This window comes from Protomyctophum bolini (genome assembly GCF_963924005.1).
Source record: "Protomyctophum bolini genome assembly, chromosome: 7".
NCBI lineage: Eukaryota > Metazoa > Chordata > Actinopteri > Myctophiformes > Myctophidae > Protomyctophum > Protomyctophum bolini.
Window position 1 is genome coordinate 35647479 of NC_137868.1, and position 23502 is coordinate 35670980.

A 23502-nucleotide genomic window follows, 5' to 3' on the forward strand; every position below is an offset into this window, starting at 1 on the left:
CCTTTTCGTCAAAACCATAATGTTCTTTCTTCATTTCTGACTTCAGCATACATCTCGTTTGGAATATAAACGCTTCTAGAGAGACTTTAGCGTCACCAGCGTGAGGTAAGAACAGAAGATTATGCCTCCCGATATTGGGGGGGAACGGAAGGCGGGACCTTTCAGAGTCAAATCTGCCATTATCTGCTGGCACTCTAGCGCCTTTATTTTGAAAGATGCTGGTGGCATCGGTTGTGTTAAAAAACCTATACAGTATACGTCAACAGCAGACAATGTGTTAATCACATTGCTCAAACCATAATCATGTCACATGATACATCACATGTGAATGCATGTCAACAACCAGGAAATGTAGTCAAGATAATGTGGAACTCCATGCAGGATTTGCAGGTACTGTATGGGGCTATTTCTGAACGACCAGTGGCCCAGGAAATGATTCTCCATTCATTTTCTCCATAGGCTTTTCAAAAAGTATTTATTTAAAGACGGTTACGCCGCGGACAAAGCCAACTCGGATCGTGACAAATGATGACAATAATTACAATGTTTTGGGCCGATCAAATAATTAGTAAGAAGAAAAACAAAACAAATGGTGTTGTATCCTGCCTTTGTTTTCTTCTTTCAAATGATTGGATCGGCACAAAATATTGTGTTTGTTGTCATGATTTGTCACGATCCGAGTTGGCTTTGTCAGGCGTAACCGTCTTTATATAAATACGGTTTGAAAAGCCTATGGAGAATCATTTCCTGGGCCACTCGTCGTTTTGAAAGGGGGTGGGACTGCGACGCTCTATTGTCTTAGCTACTGCAGAGTGTTAATAAAGACTGTTATTTTCCATTTGGCAAAGGAGACAGAAGGAGAGAAGTGCTTTGATGAGACTGTCAAAGGGAGCAGGGTGGGCAATGCAAGTGGGTGGTGACAAATTCAAAGTCAGTATTTTAATGAGCTGTTGGATGTGTCCACATACTGTAAATACAGCTTTTAACACTTACATGTACTGTTTTAGGAAGAAAAATAATCAGGATGTATACTAATACACAATGGTTATTATGTAGGGGGGAATAGGTCTGTGGCAACTTTGAAAAGATCAAAGGGGACATCTTATACACAGCTCTGTGCTGTCCCCACTGGAGAGACTTGGTGTTACTTCACAGCTCTGCGAAACAGAAACAGGTGTGTGTGTGTGTGTGTGTGTGTGTGTGTGTGTGTGTGTGTGTGTGTGTGTGTGCGCGTGCGTGCATGCGTGAAAATGTGTGGTGCACGATTAACTGAAACCCATGCTGACACTTTCAAAGTAATCCCCAACCTTTCAAGAGCTTTTTTGGATGCATCAATCAAAGCAATTAAAAACTGTGAAGATAATTAGCACAGGGAAATCGCAAATATTAAGGGTGTCTGTTCACACCATTCCGACTGATGATAATGTTTTTGAGGATGAGTTGTGATGCTGCCTCCACAAAGACATTCACGAACTTAAATGAACTGAACAGGCTATGATATATAAACTACTGTTTAGCTTACCGTTGAGTTTACTTTGGTTTAATTATTTTACATAAAACCAGCAGCGAAATATTGTATATACATCATATTGATCAAAGTAAGAAGCTGTGTAACACAAGAAGGCATTCAGAAACATTCTGTGATTATCTGACTAATAATGTCTATATGGTGGGTGCCACCAGCATCCATAGCAGCAGAGCTACTGTAGGTCAGTTGGGGTTGGGATGTGCCACTGTGCCCCCATGTTCACTGTGGCTCATGGGCGCCAGCTAGCTGGCCCCCTGCCAGGCAAAACAAAACCTAATCCCATCCGCTGGTAAAGCCAGGTCTTCCCTTCATAATCCTACGCTCAGCGCTCTGCTTGTGTGAAGTGCTCACACTGCACTCCCACCGTGTGTTTGTCCACTGGGACGGAAACACATTCCTGTGTTTGCAGACGAGCAGCGCTGCTGTGCTGTGATGTATGGATTTTCTATTAAAAAGAAGAAAAAAGAAACGGTAACGTTATCAGAAAGCGACCCGCTGCTGGCAGAGTTCACGGAAGTCAAGCTGCAAAACCTTGCATGTATTTATTCCCAGCTGATAATCGCATAGAGACCAACGGCAACTCTGACCCAAATGTATGAGGAATGGCTGAGCTCCATGCGCCGCAGGGTGTGAATATCTATTTTCTACCTGTACTGTATAAGCATCTCCACCTATATCCAATTGTCTCTCACTAATAGGGAACGTGAGCTGGGTTTAGTTAGCCTCTCACTCCTGTATGCACATTAGAGAATTGCAGCATTCGTTTAATGCACTTCAAGATGCCCTCAGAGAGCTAAAGCTTGTACTAAATGCTGGAAAATCTAAATTCATAGTATTTTCCAGGGCCAAGGGTATTGATGATTATAACATCTTACATATCATTACCTCAAATGGATCAAACCTAGAAAAGGTTGCTGAATACAAGTACCTTGGAATATGGCTTGATGACAAATTTACATTTAAATACCATATTGACAATCTTGTCTGTAAACTAAGGCAAAAAATCTGTTCTACCGGAACAGAGCTAGTTTCCAAATTCCATGTAGGAAAAGAGTTATTGAAGCAGTCTTTCTTTATGTATTGGACTATGGAGATGTCATCTAGAAAAGCTGCACCTTCTGTCCTCAAGCCCTTGGATGAAGTTTATCACTCTGCGATTTATATATCTGGTGAACCTTATAGAACTCATCACTGTGTCCTATATGACAGAGTGGGCTGGCCTTCCTTGGCTGACAGGTAAAATAAACATTGGTATCTATTTATTTTTAAAGCAATTGATGGGACTTTACCGTGGTATATTAAAGCTCTGCTGGATTGGAATCCTGTAACATATAGGACACGCTCCAGTCACTGGCTCACACTAAAGGTTCCAAATGTAAACACAGAACTGGGGAAAACAGCCTTTTGTTTTAGTGCCCCAAACACTTACAGCTTAAATTAAAGATCTGCTCTCCCATTACTTTAAATCTTTGATTGCAGACTTACCCCCAATTGTCTGCAACTGTTTTTAAATATGTATTAGATCACAAAATGAGGAAATGTTGCTGTTCTGTTTTGTTGTTTTTTGTTTATTGCTTTGAAAATGTGGTATGTTGTATGTACTGTATCTCGACGACACTGCAAATGAGGGAAACCTCAATGTCTCTCGAGAATAAATAAAGGTTTGAATGAATGAATGAATTAATGAAATACAAAACACAAAACGCTATATGTAGAAAGGATAATTCCACTTTGTTTTGCTGCTTTCACGATCAAGGAGGGTGTTGTGTTGTATATAGTTGATGTATAATATAGATAATATATCTATAATAGTTTCACCCGGCTCGTACGCACCGTCCCAGCCAACCCGCCACTTTTGATGCGTCCCAGCAAATTGTGCCTGATTTGCTGGGACCAGATTACATGGTGTGTATATGTATAACTAGCTCTCAATGATGACGTAAGAAATATGTGGATTAAAGGACCCAATGCCAGAGTTTAATTGGTTTTCGATGGTGACGTAATGACGATATGTTTTAGTGTTGGGAGGATTAAAGGTAATGCTCCTGTGTATACATGTATGTAATCTGCCACAATTTGCTGGGACGATGCATACGCATCAAAAGTGGCAGGACGGCTGGGACGGTGCGTACGGCGCAAAGTAATCACAGTATACCGCTAATCAACTTACAAATTACATATACATATACATAGTATATGTATAGTTAGCTAGTTGGCCATTTATGGCCTACTAGTGTGCAACAAGCAAGTATGCACTCGACAGAGTGCAGTTCTAGTTGTGTTATTATTTTTATGCTATGTTGATGAAGTGAATATTTAGGACCACAATGGAAACACGTCCCCAGGACTGTTTTTGTGTTTTTGCGTGCCGTTTACATTTCTGACTAATAAAGTGCGGTATTCAACAAATCAAGAAATGGGATTGAAGGTGTGGGATTATAATTTGCCCACTGGGATCTACTGGGATCAAATCAGCCCAAAAGGACCCACAAGCTTTTCATGGTGTTGATGTACCACGGAGGAGTATTACGATCGGTGGCTCCAGGACCAATTCAATACTATTGGGCATTAATTATTCATAAAGGCTACAAGTAGATAATAGATTCTTTGGGAATGAAAAACATGAATAATTCATGATTACATTATATCAATATTTGACTGGGGTATCATCTCTCTCTAGCCAAGGGCTGCAGAGATTGCACACCGTGCTTCTGGTTCCATTGTGAGTCAGACCCATGTGGATGCAGCCTCCCTTCCCCCTGCAGGGTAGAAGGTGTTCGTCACACTGTATAATGAGCTCAGCTGAGTGGGAATAAGAGGAAAACAAGGGAAAGAAACGAAAAGTTAGGAAAAGAAAGGATGAGGTCCTGAAAGAATGTAACGAGGAGGGATAGAGGGGAAGAGATGAAGGAGATGAATTCCAGCTTGCTTCCAGTAATTCTAGTCGATTTACTAGCTGAGATTAATTTATGCCAGTAATTCCTTGTCCCAGACGTGCTTTGTTTGCACAGAATCAAAGCACTGGGACACACATAAAATACATAATGTTTCAACTTAGTTACACTACCAGTAGAATACAGTTTCATCACACAACCCCCAAGCATAAATAGTACTTAAAGAATTACAAGGCAACTGGCCTTAAAACATCAAATAGAGCGTTAATAATTACAGATATTCCCCTCATTACCAGCTCAGAATTATTTACATTTTCAGAATCAATGACATATTAATGTCTATGACTGGTGGGAGTAATGCTTTTAATCCTGCTGCTGTGAGTGTGCTACTTAAAGCTGGGCTCACACTACAGGATTTAATTTAAATTTTAACCCATGTTGAAATTTGGCTGCAATCAAGCACATACGGATTATAGACAAGATACTCTTTTCCATAATCTTAACCATGCACATAAAATAATTGGGAATCACACATTAATCATCATCGGTTTAAAAAATTGCTTTCCAGGCATCTCTGGGTTGGACTGGACTCTCTTCCACCGGGAGTGGTTCATGGCCACCTCATGGTCCATGCCAAGTGCTTTCATTTCAGCCAACACTGTCGTCTGCCAGGTCTTCTTAGGCCGGCCACTGGGTCTTGTCCCCTCTAGGTTAATCGAGGGGACAAGACCCCTCTACATTACACATTATAGGATAATATTATTATTAACTATTTGTCTGCCACTTGGTGATGGGAGAAGGTAGTTAAACAATGCCAGGGCTTTGTCCGTATATTTAGGTAGTTTCATTTCCGCTTTACCGGCAATGGAGACCGCCATTGTAAAGATTGGCTGATATTAACATTAGCTCACGCTGTTTACGTTTCACCAGAAACGTTAAAATGTCGGGAGCTCGGGGGGTTCGTACTTAGCAGTAAAATAATTACGATTATCGTGTCCGCCAGAACAAGAGGGAAAGAGTGAGTTACTGGTTGTCTTGTTAAAATGCCTGTATCTTAACTGTAGCTTAGTCATTCATTAAGGGTTAAAACTTTGTTAACGTGCGTTTTGTGACAGCGTTGTTTACTGTATATGGGTAGTTTATACTAGGATCTATACACTGTAATTTGAGGTGTGTTTGTATCAAAATATTATGTTTCTAGAGCCACACAAGGCTGCCACTGTGTGGTTCATCGCTCCACACCCGCTACTCAAATCATCTTCCCACGGCTATGGGTGTGAGTGATCACAATCTCTGCCACAATGTGCAGGAGTGAGAGATGAAATGTGGTGCAGGCAGGAGCAATGTAAATGAAGGCTGTAGCGGACAGGAGTGGGATTGAAAAATAAAAATAAAACAGACGCACACACTCCGGTTGTATCACTATCTACCAGTGAACTCTTTAAAGCGTACAAATACAAACCAACGCCCACTCACCCCTCTGAAGTTGCTCATGGCCTGGAAGTAGACCAGGTAGCTCTTCCGGGGGTCCAGTGGTGTGTTCCAGTAGCCGTTGTAGGTGTGGTTGTCTCCCACTGTGAAGGGGCTGGCCTCTGGCAGGCTGCTGGGGGGCAGCTCGGCCGTGTAGTAGTGTGGCGTCCCCCGCGCCAACGCCTCGCCGTGCGACATGGGCAACGGGAAGCATTCCTGAACTCCCAGCTCCCTCTTCACCTTCCTGCTGCTCTCCTCCTCAACCACCACCTGGTACGTACTGGAGACATGGACCAATCACAGCCAGTTATTTCAACCACCACCTGGTACGTACTGTATTTGGGTTTGTGTATATGTGTGTGTGTATATATATAATATATATATATATATTCCCGATACTGTATCGGTATCGGAAAAGTATCAGTACCCTTATATCGGTATCCGACACAGGAGTAAGGGGTTGACACTATGGCAAGTAAATAAAATGCAATAAAATGCAGCAAACGTATGAAGAAGGAGGACATGAGGATCATGAACACAGGAGTGTCTGTGTGCTGACACTAACACATTTGTTACGCCAACATTATTCTTGTGAAGCATGCTTTTAATGTTGAAATATTTATAAAGGTGTTGTTTAGGCAGTCTGTAGGACACATGCTCAAAAGGACAATTAATAATAATGAGGCAACACAAGAATTCAGAGTTTGGAAGTATAAGGATTTTACTCGAGTAAGGAGACAAGACTTGTTCATGCATGGAAACCCCAGTCTGACTCTCAGAGTAACATAGGGTCACAGCCTGTATAGCTTTCACTCCCACAACAGCCAACCCCCAACATAGCCTCAAGACTTGAGTCAGTTCAACAAATGGTACAGCAACAAGAGTAAAACAAACAGCACCACATGGGTGTGACAGATGAGATAATCTCAGACTGTAATTTAGAGGAGATACTCTTTATAAAGGGGTATTATTAAATGTTTACATCTAACTTTCTACAACAGTGTGCTAGAGCGTACATCTACACAGGTAGAGCGTACATCTACACCATGAGGCGTGTACAGTACCTCCATCTTTCCGTCTGTCTGGGTCATGACAATGTTTTGAGGTTCTGTGTGTCTATGAAAGGCACAGGACCAATGAGAGAAAGGATAGAATAAAGTCCAGTAATTGCGTCACGGTGCAACCAGGGTAGACAGGCTATGAGACATATTCACATTTCAATTATATTTCAAAGACAGTTTCCCTGGCGGATTACATCTTTGACTTTGAGCAGAGCTATAATTGGATGAGCAAGTACAAAATGTTTCTTCCTGATGTATTATTATGCTTCAAGTTGTTAAACACTGCATGTCTGGATGAAAGAAACAGTTGCCACTAAGTTCATACACAGATCTAACGTTCTCTTCTCTGAAATCACTGCTAAAATACCTCTCCTGCTCTACACTACCTCTATCCTCTCTCTTCTCACAACAACTACGAATGATGGAGCACACTCCAGCTAAATAATTTCACCCACTTCTTTACACCTGTGGGACGTGAAAATAAAGATTCTGAAAACTGGATTGATGAAAGTAGCAGTAACCAGGATACATTGATAATTGGTAACAGTTTACTATGAAAACCTGCATCTCCCGTCAGTCAGTCAGGCCAGTCATGACACGCTCCATATATGGCCAATACAGAATTCATTCCATATGTTGATCTGACCTCATCATACCCTTAGATCTCTATATGGAGCTGACCTGTTCTGACATTCCATATGTTGATCTGACCTCATTAAACCCATATGGAGCTGGCGCAATGATGGCACAATGATGACTCGACTATCCATCCATCCATCCATCTTCAACCGCTTATCCGTAGTCGGGTCGCGGGGGCAACAGCTACACCAGAGAGCTCCAGACTTCCCTCTCCAGAGCAACATTAGTGACTTCCTCCTGGGGGATTCCGAGACGTTCCAAGGCCAGTGAGTCGATGTATTTCCTCCAACTGCGCCTTGGTCTGCCCCGGGGTCTCCTCCCAGTGGGACGTGCTTTGAGGACCTCCCTAGGGAGGCGCCCGAGAGGCATCCTAACCAGATGCCCGAACCACCTCAGCTGACTCCTTTCCAGGCGAAGGAGCAGCGGTTCTACTCCGAGTCTCTCTCGTGTGACTGAACTTCTCACCCTCGACTAGCTCAACAGAATGATTGATTCCAGAATGATAGATCTCCAAATCTACCTTCAAAACTCTTCACAGCACAGGACACCGGACAGCAAAAAACATTTTAGTGAATAAAATGAAAGTGATGTGTTGATCCTACACTGTTGAGTACAAATGCAGCCGTAATGTGAAGTGATGAAGGTTAGTGTGTGTGTGTGTGTGTGTGTGTGTGTGTGTGTGTGTGTGTGTGTGTGTGTGTGTGTGTGCGCGTTCTCACCTTACAGGAGCTCCTCGACCCTGAGCAGGACGAAGCAGGACGGTGATGGTGCTTTCTGTCTCACCCAGAGGAGAAGGCATGTCTCCATAGTCAAACGTAGGAGCTGCAGTTGCACACACACACACACACACACACACACACACACACACACACACACACACACTTTCATTACTGCTCATTGGCCCCAGCAGAGTAGTGTGTGCAGCCTATAAAATTGTCCCTATTCCCTTATAAAGCTTCTACAGGCCTCTCAGGTCTTGTGACAGAGACAGTATCTGTAATGTCCCACAGAGACACATCCCAGTTGCTGCATAAAGGTGTCCACATCAAGCTCAGCCAGCGTCTTTCTGCCATGGACTTATTATGGTAAAGACATGCTGGAGCTTCTCTTTCCAGCGCATTTCAGCATTTATTGATGGAGTGCCATGGAGGCTTCAAGAAGAAAATAATTCAACTGTTTTTGTGGGAGAGGAGCGTTGCTCATCAAATTCAATATCATGTTTGACCCTATTGCCTGTGGTTGACATCCTAGTTATTTACAACCTGAATCATTACCATAATGAGAAATCTATATTAGAGAAGTCTAACATTATATTTAACATAATGTCAACTAGGCTGTTTGTGCTAACACAGATGAAAGTTTTATTTTTATTTGTTATATATTCATAATATTTTGCTTAGATGAACCATGAAAATAAAGGCTTTTTAAACTCATCTGAGCAGAGTGCCTTGTAATTTCTTTAAGTTCACCCCTTTTTATCCACACTTGGATGTCAGCCCACTACCACAAGGGAACCTTAACCCTACAGATGAAAGGTTGTTGGAGCACAGTGAAGATTGATAGGTTCAAACGTTGTGAGAGTTTTCTTCAGTAGTCAGACAGACTCGCAGATTCGCAGATTATTTCTGCGAACACAACCACTAAACAGATCAAAACATTCTGACAGCCACACACAACACTCACTCCCTCTCATACAGTGTCATTAGACCATTAAACACCACAGTCGCCTGGGGCAAATTGAAGGAGATTTGGTCCAAGTCCTGCTCCTCCCGGGAGATGCAAGCAGCACATTTATTCTCTTTGATATCACTATCAATTAGTTGAGGGGGAGGTATGTGAACTATTGTGGTGGAATAAACCATGATGTTATTAAAACCACAGCCTTCAACAGCACAAAAGGAAGGGCTGACTTCACTTAAGGTACTGTAAGACATTGAACCTGATTCATTCAGTAAGTGTTTGTGTTTATTGACACCACAAAATACAAGAGGCTTTGATGCAGGCTGTCTGACTGTGGTGAGCGGGGTATTTCTTATGGTAGCAGCAATAGAGTTCAGTGTTTGTTCGCTGTCAATGTTGATTTGAGAGACGTTCAAAATAAGTGAATATTATGCATTGTGGGATATGTAGTGGCTTCAGGACTCCATCTGTGGTCTGGCATGGTGCCAGTTTCCTGTTTGAAACACAACCACCACAGAATGATTGAGCTGTGAATCTGTAATTAAAGAAGCTTGCATGTACACACCATGCAGAGAGAGAGAGAGAGAGAGAGAGATAGCCATGGGAGACTGATTAGGTGACACTTCCATGGTGAGAGAGAGTGTATAGGTTAAAAAGTTAATACGGTAGAAGGGGAGAGTGGGACAGGATAATGGAATGCGTGCGTGTGTGTGTGTGTGTGTGTGTGTGTGTGTGTGTGTGTGTGTATGGGGTGCATCCCCTCCCTCAACAATGGACCAACATGCATCATTAACAGATCTCCATCAGCATTAATAAGCGCAGAGACTCTCTCTGTACACAACACACTGGCTGTGTCTCCTCTGTGTCGTTATTCTGCTTCTTAAACACTTCACTCCACTGTGAAATGACAGCGTGTCACTGCTTGGGAGATATGGCTCTATCCTGGTGTTGGACACCTAATGGTTGATGAGCAGTACTGTACAGGTACAGTTGCAGGTACAGTAAGTGGGACACAAAAGCACAAAGCTGTTGGTTCCACATGTAGGTCACAGTTCATTTTACAACGTGGAGTACAAGGCAGTCCCGTGAGTGCGTGTAAGGAGGACCAACAGGGAACATAAATAAGGTGGTGTCTTAGGAAGCAGATAAAAACATTACTCATACATGATACAGTACAACCATATACAAACAAACTACTTCACCTATCCAGTATCCACTAATACTCCTTCGAAACCGCTCTCAAAGGGCACCTACGGACGGCTGCAATTCAAAACTGGCCCCCGTAAAATCTGAATCCCCCCTACCCCCACCACTTTTTCCCTTCACTGTATATGTTTCTTTTCCCTTTTTACCTCTTTTATGATGAATTCCTGTTCTGTTCTTTGGCTATATAGAAGTGTCTATTAAATAGAAACACACACACACACACACACACACACACACACACACACACGAGAATCAATTCAGTACTATAGCAGAGATGTTGGTGGTGATGTCAGAGTGACTGTGTGCTACTCTAGCAGAGATGTTGGTGGTGATGTCAGAGTGACTGTGTGCTACTCTAGCAGAGATGTTGGTTGTGATGTCAGAGTGACTGTGTGCTACTCTAGCAGAGATGTTGGTGGTGATGTCAGAGTGACTGTGTGCTACTCTAGCAGAGATGTTGGTGGTGATGTCAGAGTGACTGTGTGCTACTCTAGCAGAGATGTTGGTGGTGATGTCAGAGTGACTGTGTGCTACTCTAGCAGAGATGTTGGTGGTGATGTCAGAGTGACTGTGTGCTACTCTAGCAGCGATGTTGGTGGTGATGTCAGAGTGACTGTGTGCTACTCTAGCAGAGATGTTGGTGGTGATGTCAGAGTGACTGTGTGCTACTCTAGCAGAGATATTGGTGGTGATGTCAGAGTGACTGTGTTCTACTCTACCAGAGATGTTGGTGGTGATTTCGGTCAGGGCGGTCTGGCCGAAGCCCTTGGCTGTGCGGGCTCGGACGGAGATCAGGTAGGTGGTCCCAGAGTGAAGGTTGGAGAACATGTGGTAGGTCTCGTTCCGCAGCTTGGACACCGTTCTCCTGGGACCCGGCACGTTAATGCCCGGGTCAGACGACTCGATGCTCTGGTAACTGATCTGAGGTCAGACAGGAAGAGATTAAGTAACGTCATAAAAACTTACTCCAGTAAGACATCCTAACTCATTCTATGATTGTTCTACCAAATGTGCGCACTGATCATTCAAGTTATATCTCATCGTATCGTATCTTCTCTTCTATCACTATTTTATTGTTAGTAACGTATACACTGTACTATAAGTACAAACAATCTCCGAACCCCACATCGATATCATCATCATCAAACAGCTTTTATCCACTGATCTTGTCTTGTTGCTGCTCATACAAACAACCTCCTCCATGGTCAGACTTCAACAAGAGAGAGGAGATTCATGGATTTGCTTCATGTCCAAATGGCTGACTCATCAATATCTATTCTAACATTCAATTGATCTGTGTATATGATTTACTCCACTTAGAATGTATTTATTATTTTGCTTTGCCTAATCAATGTGGAGTTTGCTTATTTATGGGTTTACTCTCAACTCTAAACCATTATTCCAAACTTTAGAGTAATAGGGTACTCCACTAACATTGGCATGGTAAAGTGTTAGGGGTATACACACAACCCACAGCTATCAATAAAGCAATACACAAAGCTAATGTGTCCTGCTAATACATTCTAATGGTTAGAGGACACTGCTCCTGTTAAAGTGTCCTTTTGAGGCTCATTGGTCAACTTTAGTTAGGTGCTTTGCCGTGCTGCTACAGTGGTCTCAAGTGACAGTTCCCTTTCACTTTTTCAAACGGCGTTAGGTGTAATGAGACAGCCTTATTGGAAGCAGTCAAGAGGGAAGAGGATATTGGTGTGCACATTAGTGGTGTGAGAGCAGCACCTCGTTAAAGACATTGCACGCGCGCACGCACGCAGACACTTTCTTGGAAGGCAAATGATGGGAGTTTGTACAATGAATTCATTCATCCACTCTTTTTTACACACCTGTGATGTGTCACAGTATCATGAACGTGACATTTGTTGAAGTAGAAGTTTGAGTATAAGCTATAAGTGTGTGTGATTATGTTCACAGGATTGTGTTTCTTCATGGGTATACATTGCCTACACACTGTCCATAGCATTTGTTTATCTTGTATTTGAATGTGTCCTTGTATTGGTGTTCAAGTGCATAATAGTGCATGAGCGCACACAGTTGTATATGTACAGTACAAACGCTCAAAAAGCCTTTCTGACCAAAGCACAGGCTTTGCAGATTATCATAACAAACGTCTTCTAAGTCTGTGTGACTAAATACACACAGACCTCTGTGTTCTCACTGGCAGGACACACATCACCAAACACAGCTCAGGCCAGAGGATGAAAAGTCTGGCGGACCGGCATGGCGGTCGATACGGCTCCAACAAACTGGTCAAAGGTTAAATGTGAGTGAAATGAAGAGGATTTCTGCAGCTCGGGGAGATCAACGTGCTACAGAGAGAAAATCCTGTAAAGCCGCCACTTGTCGAACCACAAATCATTTAATGATATCCTTGATGTGACATTGTGGAAAAAAACTTTAGGAGGGAGGGAGGGAATGGTAGGTAGGTGTATGTTTTTTGTGGACCTTAAGTTAGCGGCATAAAGCAATCCAAACATTTAGAGACGTACAATTATACAAAACACTTTTGCTTTCATGGGTAATTAAGTGCTAACGGCGGTTGCTATCTGTCCGTTGATTTAGTGTTGTGACATGGTGCTAGGACCATTTTGATTGATTGATCATTGTATTAGACAATATAAAATGCAAACAGTACATTGTGGTACAGTCAAAGCACATTGGTGTAAAGCACAGAAAAAAGACCTTGCGGTCTTGTTTCCATTCGGGTCCCATGCATTCATTCATAAACACAACAATGACAATAATCGAGATATCTCAAGACATAACTATGAAATACAAATAAATCAAAATGCACACGAAATCGGAGGGGGTATAATGAGGTTGGGACATCACCATCTCTCGCTGACAATGATTTTCAGACGGGTTTTAAAGGAAACCAGTGATTTGTTTATTTTGAGGGAAGGGGCAGGGCATTCCACACCTAAGGCAGTGCTGTGGAACAGGGATTCTCAACCCGTGGGTCGCCCCTCGGGGGGTCGCCAAATATCCAGTTTCCAGCCATTCCAGCCAAATACCTATCAGTGTACATCCTAATACTGGGGGGTCAAATTATGACAGGCAATTCCTGCTGTGGAAAGTGGATTTACCCATATTAGTTATAAATGTGCAGTGGCACCAGATCATTATTTATGCTCCCTCTAGTGTTGTGGCTGTGGGAGTTGCTCACCTCATAGAGGGCAGAGCTGTATTTACAATTTTGAATGGCAGTCCTATTTTCAACTGCTTGACCCTGTCTTCTACCCGGAGTCATCCTATGCCATCAAAATGCGTTGCATAAAAGGTGGGTCATGGGCCCTATAGGCCTAGAAGGAGTTGGATTAGTTTGTTCTGGGAGGTTTGAAGCTTCGTTTTTTATGACATTGAGATGTTAGAGAACCAGGAGGTACAGGCGTAGTCAAATATGGGCTGAATAAGAGCTCCAGCTAAAGTCCTGAGAGCCCTCTTGCTAACAAAGGAGGAGATTCTCCCCAGGAATCTTGTCCTTTGATTTACTTATTTGATCGCCCTTGTTGCCATGCCTTCACCTGTCAGCTTATTGTCCAGGATACAGCCTGGACATTTTTGCTAGAGATTACAATGTCGTCAATCCAAAGAATGGATTCTGTTTTACCAAGATGCAATTAGAGTTTGTTATCAGTAAGTCATGTTCGGATTTTGGTGAGTTCTGAAAATAAACTGAGCATCTCCTCAACCTGATTTTTGTCTTCTCCCAATATCAGGAAAGCTGAACCCTGTCTGCAGACAGGGTGGTGCAAACCAGACCATGAACCTACAGAACAACCTTTCATTCATACCATATTGGTATTTTGCGCTGACAAAAATGACCTTTGAAAGCTATAACTTTCGTTTCAAAATATACAAGGAAGGACTCAGAACTAGATGTCCAACCAAATTATACTCTTGTCAGTTGTCACAGTGGAAAAGCCCCTGGGCTTCACTGTAACATGCAGAGTAAAGTATGTTTGATGTCTTGGCTATCTACTGGATCAATCGATAGATCAAGCAATATATCAATCTATCTACATATCTATTTATCTACATCTACATGTATAATAACTCTCTGTCTGTATCGTTCTGTCAATCCTCATCCACTTCTCCGGATTCGGGTCATGGAGGTAACAGTTCCAGCAGAGAATCACAGACTTTCTTTCCCGCCACATTAGCCACTTCTAACTAGGGGATCTGGAGGCGTTCCAAGGCCAGCATGGAGGCATAATCCCCCCCCTTCTGGTCCTTGGTCTGCCCCGTGGCTTCATCCCAGCTGGCCATGTTTTTAAGTCAAACAGTATAAGTGCTTACCTCGTATTGGGTGATGAGGCCATTGGGCTCCAATGGCTCCTCCCACTTCAGGAAGATCATGTCATCGAGCGGAGTGAAGGTCAGCGAATCAGGCGCGATGCCTCCGGGAACTGCCAGGAATCGTCAGAACAAACATTTGTGATGAAATTGAGGTGCTGATCCCAGAACAATCAAACCATGTCAATAATCATACATACGTCAGTGTCACAGTGGAGCGGAAAAACACCCAGATGGCATTTATGGACCATATCAGTATTAGAATCATAATGTACATTAAAACAGCCTGAAAGAAAGACTAGAATATATTATCATCTCATACAAATCCTCATCTAAACATTAAACAGTGTGAGGAATATGAAAGATGTCTCAAGAGGCCTGTGAAGTAGTTTGTTGATCAACATGTCTTGAAAGTGATATTTATGAAAGGAAGCAGCTTCATTTCAAAGAGAAAAACAATAGAACATGTTGATCAAAAGTAACATTTAATGTTTAAGGTCTAAAATGTAACACACGCACGCACGCACGCACGCGCACGCACACGCGCACACACACACACGCACACACACACACACACACACACACACACACACACACACACACACACACACACACACACACACACACACACACACACACACACACACACACACACACACACACACACACACACACACACACACACACACACACACACACACACACCCCATATTTTTCTGCTCTTAAAACCAGTATCTGTGCCTGTCTGGAGCTCTTTCTTTCTCTGACTCAACCTCCTTCTCCCTCACCTTCAGAGGAATAGTATTTGTTTTGTCTTTTTCACAGAATAATGGATTTTTCGAGACCATCTGCCATGCCACAAAGGAATAATACCACATAAGTAATAAGTGTCCTCTCCCAGGCTCACTGGAGGTTCAAATATAAAACCAGTTCTTTATTATTTTCCATTGAGAATGAAAATGAGCTTTTTATTTTGTTTTTATCCCACGATTTTGCAACCCATTTATTCATTATGCAGTATCTCTTTAATCTACACTAGATTGGAGCTAGTAGTTCTAGATGCTCTTCTTAGAAGTACATGGAATACATTGGTTTCTAATATACTTACAGTGAAAAAAGTGGCAACACATTATTCACAGTGAGTACTCCTAGTTTCCTACAGTGTATATGAAAGGCCTGATATAAAACTGGAGTGCCACAGGTCTCCATCTTTTTGGACAGAATCTGGAGGAGCAATATTAAAGAAAGTCGGCCTCCTGGTGGCGCTATAACAAATAAAATAAAATTTGGCATCGACCGGGTTAACGGTGCCGGAGATTAGCTGTACACGGACGGACAGACGGACAGACGGACGGAGGAACGGCCGGACGGACGGAGTGCAAAACATACTCTCTCCCCATGCCTTCGGCCTGGTAGAGACAATAATTGATTTCAGCTTAGAAGTCAAGTCACCTAAATAGTTCCTGTCTCTTCTCGTGGGTGCCAGGAGAACAAAGTGGTGACAGAGTGGTGTACTGGCATGTGAGGCTGGAAGGCTGCTAAGTCACCTTGCCTTGGCTACCAGGCTCAGCTGAAAGCCCTGAAACATTGTGCTGCCCGCATTTAGAAGACCTGACAAAGCATCCTGTGAACTCTGTCCTGACTTGAGTGGAGCTGGGAGAAAGTCCAGCTGGGCTTCAGTGTACATCAAGAGCAGACTCCTGTGCCATCACAATATATTGTCCTCATCTAGCAGAAAAACACAATGCCTTCTACAGTAGCTAAATCAATGGTTATTGAAGTCTCCAGAACACGAGGAACCAAAAACAGCAGAGTGGTCCATCCATTTTAAAGTGCTTTGTGATTTATTCCAAGTGTATAATTAGACAATTATTGACTGAAAAAGGGCTTAGTTGAAAGTACTGGATCAGACTGTATTTAATTCAACCACTGTTTTGTTGAACCAGGTTGATCTGATAAAATAAAATTTGGATCACACTGAGGCATTGTCTACAGATCAAACTGAAGGATTTGTATTCACTTAATAATTTATTATAACAATAACATTGATATAAAGGCATTACTTTTATCTCTATTAGCTTTGTATGTTGTATCATGACTTACTGTCCTCGTCCGTCTGAAAGGTGACTTCTCGGCCCTCCTTCTTGCCCTCGGGGTTGGCCAGGGACAGGCGGACATGGACACCATGGTAGGGCGGCAGGTCGCGCAGCGTGAAGCGCGAGGCGTTGCGCTCCACCGCCAGGCACTCGCGCACGGTGGTGTTGTGTCCGCCGCCGCCTCCCGCCGTGGCGTAGCGGTAGCACAGGGACACAGAGTAGGTGTGGCAGCGCGTCAGGTTGAAGGCCAAGCTCTCCCACTGCAGGGACAGCTGACGGGACTGGATGTCTGTGGCCGTGAGGCCCCGCAGCGCACGCATGGGTTCTGGAGGGAGAGGAAGAGAAAGAAGAAATACGGTATATCGGACAAAGAAATATATCAGACAACTGCAGTGAATTCAGAACGCTGCTGCTCAAAGTGGATCACCAGTGCTTAGATATTTACACTGGCTCCCTGTCTGTCAAATAATTGATTTAAAAATAGTATTGTTAGTTCAAACTAAGCATTGGATATTTTCAGGGCCGTTATACCTTCATGAACTTGTCCTACTTCACTTCACCATCCAAACTCCCAGAAACACACACACACACACACACACACACACACACACACACACACACACACACACACACACACACACAGTAGGCCTATGCGTGTTTAAAGGGTGAAATGTGAAGCAATCAATTCCAAATTATTTCTAATGAATAAAAAAGCTTTCCCTAAACACTCCGGAGAGATGTAATTGCATAAACAGAATATAATTGCCAATTTATTGTTAATCTTTTTATGAGGCGACTCCTCATCAATACCAAATGGGTGACTACCCCACTCCCCATCGTTTCTGAATCCCCCCTCTTCTATAATAAAGCATCGGTGTGGTATAGTGCAGCCAACCCACTGTCCCACCGGGACACAGAGGTCAGGTGTCTCCTGTCAGCGCCTCACGCCCACATCCCCACGGTCATACAGAAACTCCAATTACATTAATTAAACAGACAGGCCCCCCATCCGCCTCTGAGTCGACTGAGGCAAAACTGACTATTCTGTAGTTAAGAGTTCTGTGTCTGGAGGCTGAACAAAAAGTAAAGAATAATAATGTCAGTGTGACGTTCAGTTCCACAGTGGTCACTCAACTCAACTGCTGTACAGGTCAATGAAAACAAACAAAAACAAGAGAATAGATTAACAAACAAGAAAACAAACAAAAAAACAAGTTTAACAATACACAAATGAAGCGCAAAAGCAGCAATGCACAGTAAAGGCAGTTAGCACTCAAAAATAATTGAAGGCCAGGGAGAAACGGCGAGTCTTTAAGAAGGACTTAAAAACTTCCAGTGAGTGAATATGTAGGCTTGATCAACTGTTTTTGTTATTTTTGTTAGTTTTTTGCCTCTAGACACAACCAAATAATCTAAATTGTAAATTGTGTGAGTTCAGATAAATGGAGAATCCAGCCTGTTAATGCTTTAAAAGCAAACAATAACAGCTTAAAGTAAATTCTAAAATGGACAGGGAGCTAGTGGAAAGTGGCCAGGACTGCAGGGGTGATGTGGTCACACTTTCTCTGGGTCACATTTATCGCTGGGTCATACATTGCGATGTATTTTTTGAAGTTATTGCTGGACCAGTCACTGCAGGGTTAAACCCTGTCTCTCCACCTCCAGACCCAACAGAAACAAGCAGTACTGTCTTTTTAGTTCCTCCCTCCATGGAAAGGCTGACTGAGATGTACAGAGAGCCTCTATCCACTGTCACACAGACCAGCCAGTGTTCACTAAGACATCCAAGCTGACGGCTGCTGGTGGGTGGGGGGTAGAGCCAAGGACATCCTCAGCACCACATCAATGAGGACATTTTGTCAATGATCATTATTAACACAAGACATCCCTCTTTTTTTTACATGATATTATGGCATTGCTTAGTTCTTTAAATAGGGCTGTTGAGTAATGGGATTGAGGCAGAATGGGTGGTGACACGCACACGCACACACACACACACACACACACACACACACACACACACACACACACACACACACACACGTAATGTTGCTTCCATGTGGCTCAGGAGGTAGAGCAGGTCGTCCAATGATCCATGAATGAATTGCATTTTTATAGCGCTTTTCCAAGTGCTCAAAGCGCTTTACAATGGTTAATTCATTCATACATTGGGAGGTGAAGCGGCGAACAGTCGACGCCAGCGTCCTCACTTCCCACATTCACACACCAATGGTGGCGAGCTCACACCGACCAACTCATTGGAGGCAATGTAGGGTTCAGTGTCTTGCCCAAGGACACTTCGACATGTAGAGCCGGTATTCGAACCACCAACCCACAGATAATTGGACGACCTACTCTACCTCCTGAGCCACAGCCGCTCCATGGGTCGGTGGTTCGAATCCCGGCTCCTCCGGTGTCCTTGGGCAAGACACTGAACCCCAAATTGCTCCCGATGTGCTGGTTGGTACCTTGCATGGCTTCCGCCGCAATCAGTGTATGAATGGGTGAATGTAATGCACAATCTATGTAAAGCACCTTGGATAAAGGCGCTATATAAATGCACCATTTACCATCTCTCTTTTCACTTTGTGTTTCTCTCTACTTTATGTCCCACACATACATTAGTGCTTATAAATGGCTGTTCGCTCACATACATTCATATCATGAGCCGCTAAACCTTATCAGACACAAACGTCTTATCTCTATCCTGAGCATTACCATTCCCTGAGCTCTCAACCTCTTAAGTGAATTTCAAACAGCACCATGCCAGCCACAGTCCTCTGCACTTAGCCACTACTGCCTTTGTAATTGTCTGTCTGGCATCTCATTCTGGCCAGAAACATGAGCAGGGCATCGATCAGTGCCCGCTGCAGACCAAAGCCTTGGAGACGAATGGACGGGCAGGTAATCAGTATACTGGTAGGCAGAGCAGGAAATGTTCTAACAACTGTTTAGTGTGACTGGGGATTGTCTAAATGGTGCAATTGATAGTCTGCACGGTTCGAGAGCCGAACAGAGTCGGCCATTTAACCACAGAGCAGATGAAAGCACCGCCACAGAGGGCACAGTGTGCTCATTGTGGGTTTTCTCCAACTGGACTTTTGTGCCATTCAGCCAGTTTGTCTATTAGTCTGTATGCCACGCGACCTTCATGCAGTACCACTCCTACCAGACCAGAGGATCTAGATGTCTCCAATAGAAGAGCAGGGAGACCAAATACAACCACTGTAGTTATGTTAATGTATATTGTATTAACATACTATACCATTAAGTACATTGATCACAATGACCTTCATTGAATTCATTCAAATAAGAAGTTACATAGTGTGCCTTCAAAAAATAAATTTAAAATAATTTATTTCAAAATAGTATTGAATAGTTAGCAATGAATAGTTTTAGGGCCAATATACCTTCATGATCTTGTACTACTTCATGAACCTTCCAAACTCCCAGAAATATGCAGGTCTGCTAAAACTTAGTTCTAATAAAATCTGAGCTGAACCTCTGCACTTTAAATTCACGCATGCACGCACAAACGCACGCACGCACGATGCACTTGTGTTTATAATTTCATTGAAACTCCACTGCAGGGAGGGTTTATTTTTTCCAGAAGGCTCAGTGACCCAGCAGCATGCAGCAGCAGCAGGTGGAAGCCCATTAATGCAGTTTAAGACCACCTGCAGCAACCAGCTCTCATCTCCTCTCCTCTGTGACTCAAGCTGCGTTGACGTGGCCTGCTGATAATCACAGCGATGGCTCATCAAGCACACCTGGACGGCCATCAGACCCGGGCGGGCATGTTCACATTTACAGCCATTAGCTTTACAACATCCACATGAGGACACGCCTCCTTGACTCCTCACAACCATGTATGGCACCGTTGGCACGGTTACACAGAGGTGGAGGAGGAGGGGTGTGGGAGCAGAGAACATGGGACTCCAGACCATTAAACATCTTGGTCGCTCACAGCAGAGCATCATACACTCTTCTGGAGCCTGTATTGTTTATGGGTGGGGGTTAGGCTCTACCTGGCTGCTTGTCAGTGAGCTACAGTAGCTGCTACAGTAGGTGAGTGAGTGGCCGCGCTGCACGCATCGCCTGAGTTGGCACACTGTGGTGGACGGAGTCATTTATCTCTCCGTCTCAGCAAATCACAAGCCGAGTTCTCCCCAACATCCTATAGGGAAAACAATATTCCTTCTGGAGAGGAGGCTCGCTTGTCTTCATCGACAGTGAGGCGGTCCAAGAATCCCTTCTGTTCACTGTGCTAATTACTGCCTGCCCAAGATCTCCACGGCAACCCCAGCGACTTCTTGCCGGTGTTTTAAAGCTCATCCGAGTGGGAGTCTGTGGAGGGGTGTACACCAGATGGTCAGGAGGGCAGGAAGGGTCACAGTGGCTCTGGGAGCCAGCTGGTGATTAGAGTCTCCTGGAGAGTGGAGAAGGTGAGATACAGCGGGTGGAGGAAGTTTGCAGTGTAAGGATATTACAGTGAAGAGCAGGAAACAACATGTCAGCGAGCTAAAGACCAGCAGCACTGACCAAACCAACCACACCAACTGTGTGATGGTTCACATTTATACCCTGACAAGAAGATCATTCTAAGGGACTTACTAAATTCCTGTTTCCTATCCATTCTTTGCATAAAAAATACAATGTTAAGAGAAATAATAATTAATGCATGCATATTGCCACTGATTCAAATCATGTATCAGCTTAGAATTCCAAAATACTGTCATTGTATTCAGCTTTCCAAATAAACAATAACTGTACTTGATTCACTCAGACGAAGTTGCAACACAAAACAAGCTCAAATACAATCACGTATCAGTCGCTCACAGATTTCTCATCGTCTAGGAACAAAAATGTGCAAGACACAAGCTTGTATTGCATCAAAACACCCTGTTTAACAGCCCAGCGAGTGTGGTAGGATAGAGAATTTCCTCATTTATGTATATTTTATTTATACAAGTTATGATATATTTTATCTTTAAAGCCTGACTTTCCTCTCAGTCGATATACCAGCTGACTGTGGAAGCAATTTCCATACATTGTAAATCTTCCCGCACACCACTTCTCGTATATTTTCTCAGTTATCTCTCTCTCTCTCTCTCTCTCTCTCTCGTGTGTGTGGACTGATGCAAGGTGTCCACTCAGGGTGGGTGATGAATGAGTTCTGTGTGTAGCTGTATGGAGAGGAGAGTCTCTTTAATATGTCACCAGAGAGGAGACTAGCTTTAATATGTCACCAGAGAGGAGACTAGGTTTAATATGTCACCAGAGGGCTGTAGAGGCTTAGATGGAGCAGGGTGGGGAGGGATGTGGGGGCCATACAAAGACTCATCATCATCATTTTTCGACCGCGGTCGGATCATGGATTCCACAATGCTATGCCAGACTTCCCGGTCCTTCATTGCCACCCCCAGTTCCTGCCTACTGAAGCATGTGTCCCTAGCGATGACATCAGGGAACGACAGCTTTCTACCTCTGGTCCGCCCTGAGGCAGGACTCCAGAGAAGAAGGGAAGATATAACCTGATTGTCAGCTCTGTAGCAGTGGTCGGCAAACTGCGCTCTTCTGGATCGGACCAGTGAAGAAACACATAGGGAAGGTTGCCGTATATTAGATTAGTCGATGGGTGGCTCTTCCAAGACAGATTTTGCGCTCTCATTAGAAGGCGGGTGTAAGTGCCATGCAAACGATTCTCTTGTTTCTTTGAAAGTGTCCATGTCTTGGAGCCAGACTGATGACCATGGAAGACATACAAGGAACAGGCCTTTGGCTAATAGGAGACTGCTTTGTCTTGGCCCTTGTGGGGCAGTGGGTGGTGCCCAGCTATAAATACAACTTAACTCATAAACCACCAAAGTGGACAAAGCGGCACTCAAAAATAAAGAAAATGCCAGACTGGCTCAGATGCAATTTCTTTTCATTTCAAAATGCGTCAGTGTTCTCAATACAAATAATTTAAAAAAGTCTTAGATTAGTCTCAGTGTGATTGTTCTAGTGTGTACGGCTGACTCTGCGATGTTATTACTAAAATACAGTCCTGTGAAATTACAGTAACACAATAAACTCAAACTAACTCTGTGTAAACATGGACACAGATGAGGATATTTAAAGTTACCACTGTATACTTTATCTCTAAGAGAAATCTTGGGAGTACAGTATCAATCTACCAGTTTTAATCTAGCAAACCAGCCAGCTGTTATCTCTTAAATTAGCATCAAACCAATGTTGCCACCAGAGCTGTGGCAAATCCCTTCCTCTCGTCTTCCTCCAGAGGTCACAAAGCACTGCATACTGATAGTGAGTGTGTCCTTTTCCTTTGAGATAAGTGCATGAGAAGGAAACTTGATCAGTTCCAGTGTGTGATTGAATGTGATTGTTCCTGGCGGATCCTTGCTACAGATGCAGTGTTATAATGAAACTCTGACAGAAGTGTGAGCATCTGACTGTCAGGAAGAAAATATATACAGTATATAGAATCATCCTTTATGAGATGATTTACCCAAGCAGAATGAAGCTGTCCCTCAGGTAATAACAAACTTAACTGAGAGTGAAAACAAAACAAATTGTGTCATTGTTCACAAATTGATATGCCTACAAAAGTGCCA

The 23502-nt window shown here is 43.4% G+C and overlaps 1 protein-coding gene across 2 annotated transcripts in view; it reads right to left on the reverse strand.

Annotated features, from left to right (window-relative positions):
* LOC308318860 (receptor-type tyrosine-protein phosphatase U) overlaps nucleotides 1-23502 on the reverse strand; it is a 169348-nt gene that overhangs the window by 47818 nt on the left and 98028 nt on the right. For both annotated transcript variants that reach the window (XM_080768546.1, XM_080768545.1), the window contains exons 8-12: nucleotides 16893-17210; nucleotides 14793-14902; nucleotides 11198-11399; nucleotides 8312-8414; nucleotides 5899-6172 (exon numbers count right to left, since the gene is read on the reverse strand). In XM_080768546.1, the coding sequence (XP_080624672.1) occupies nucleotides 5899-6172; nucleotides 8312-8414; nucleotides 11198-11399; nucleotides 14793-14902; nucleotides 16893-17210 (1007 nt within the window). The remainder of the gene's footprint in view (nucleotides 1-5898; nucleotides 6173-8311; nucleotides 8415-11197; nucleotides 11400-14792; nucleotides 14903-16892; nucleotides 17211-23502) is intronic.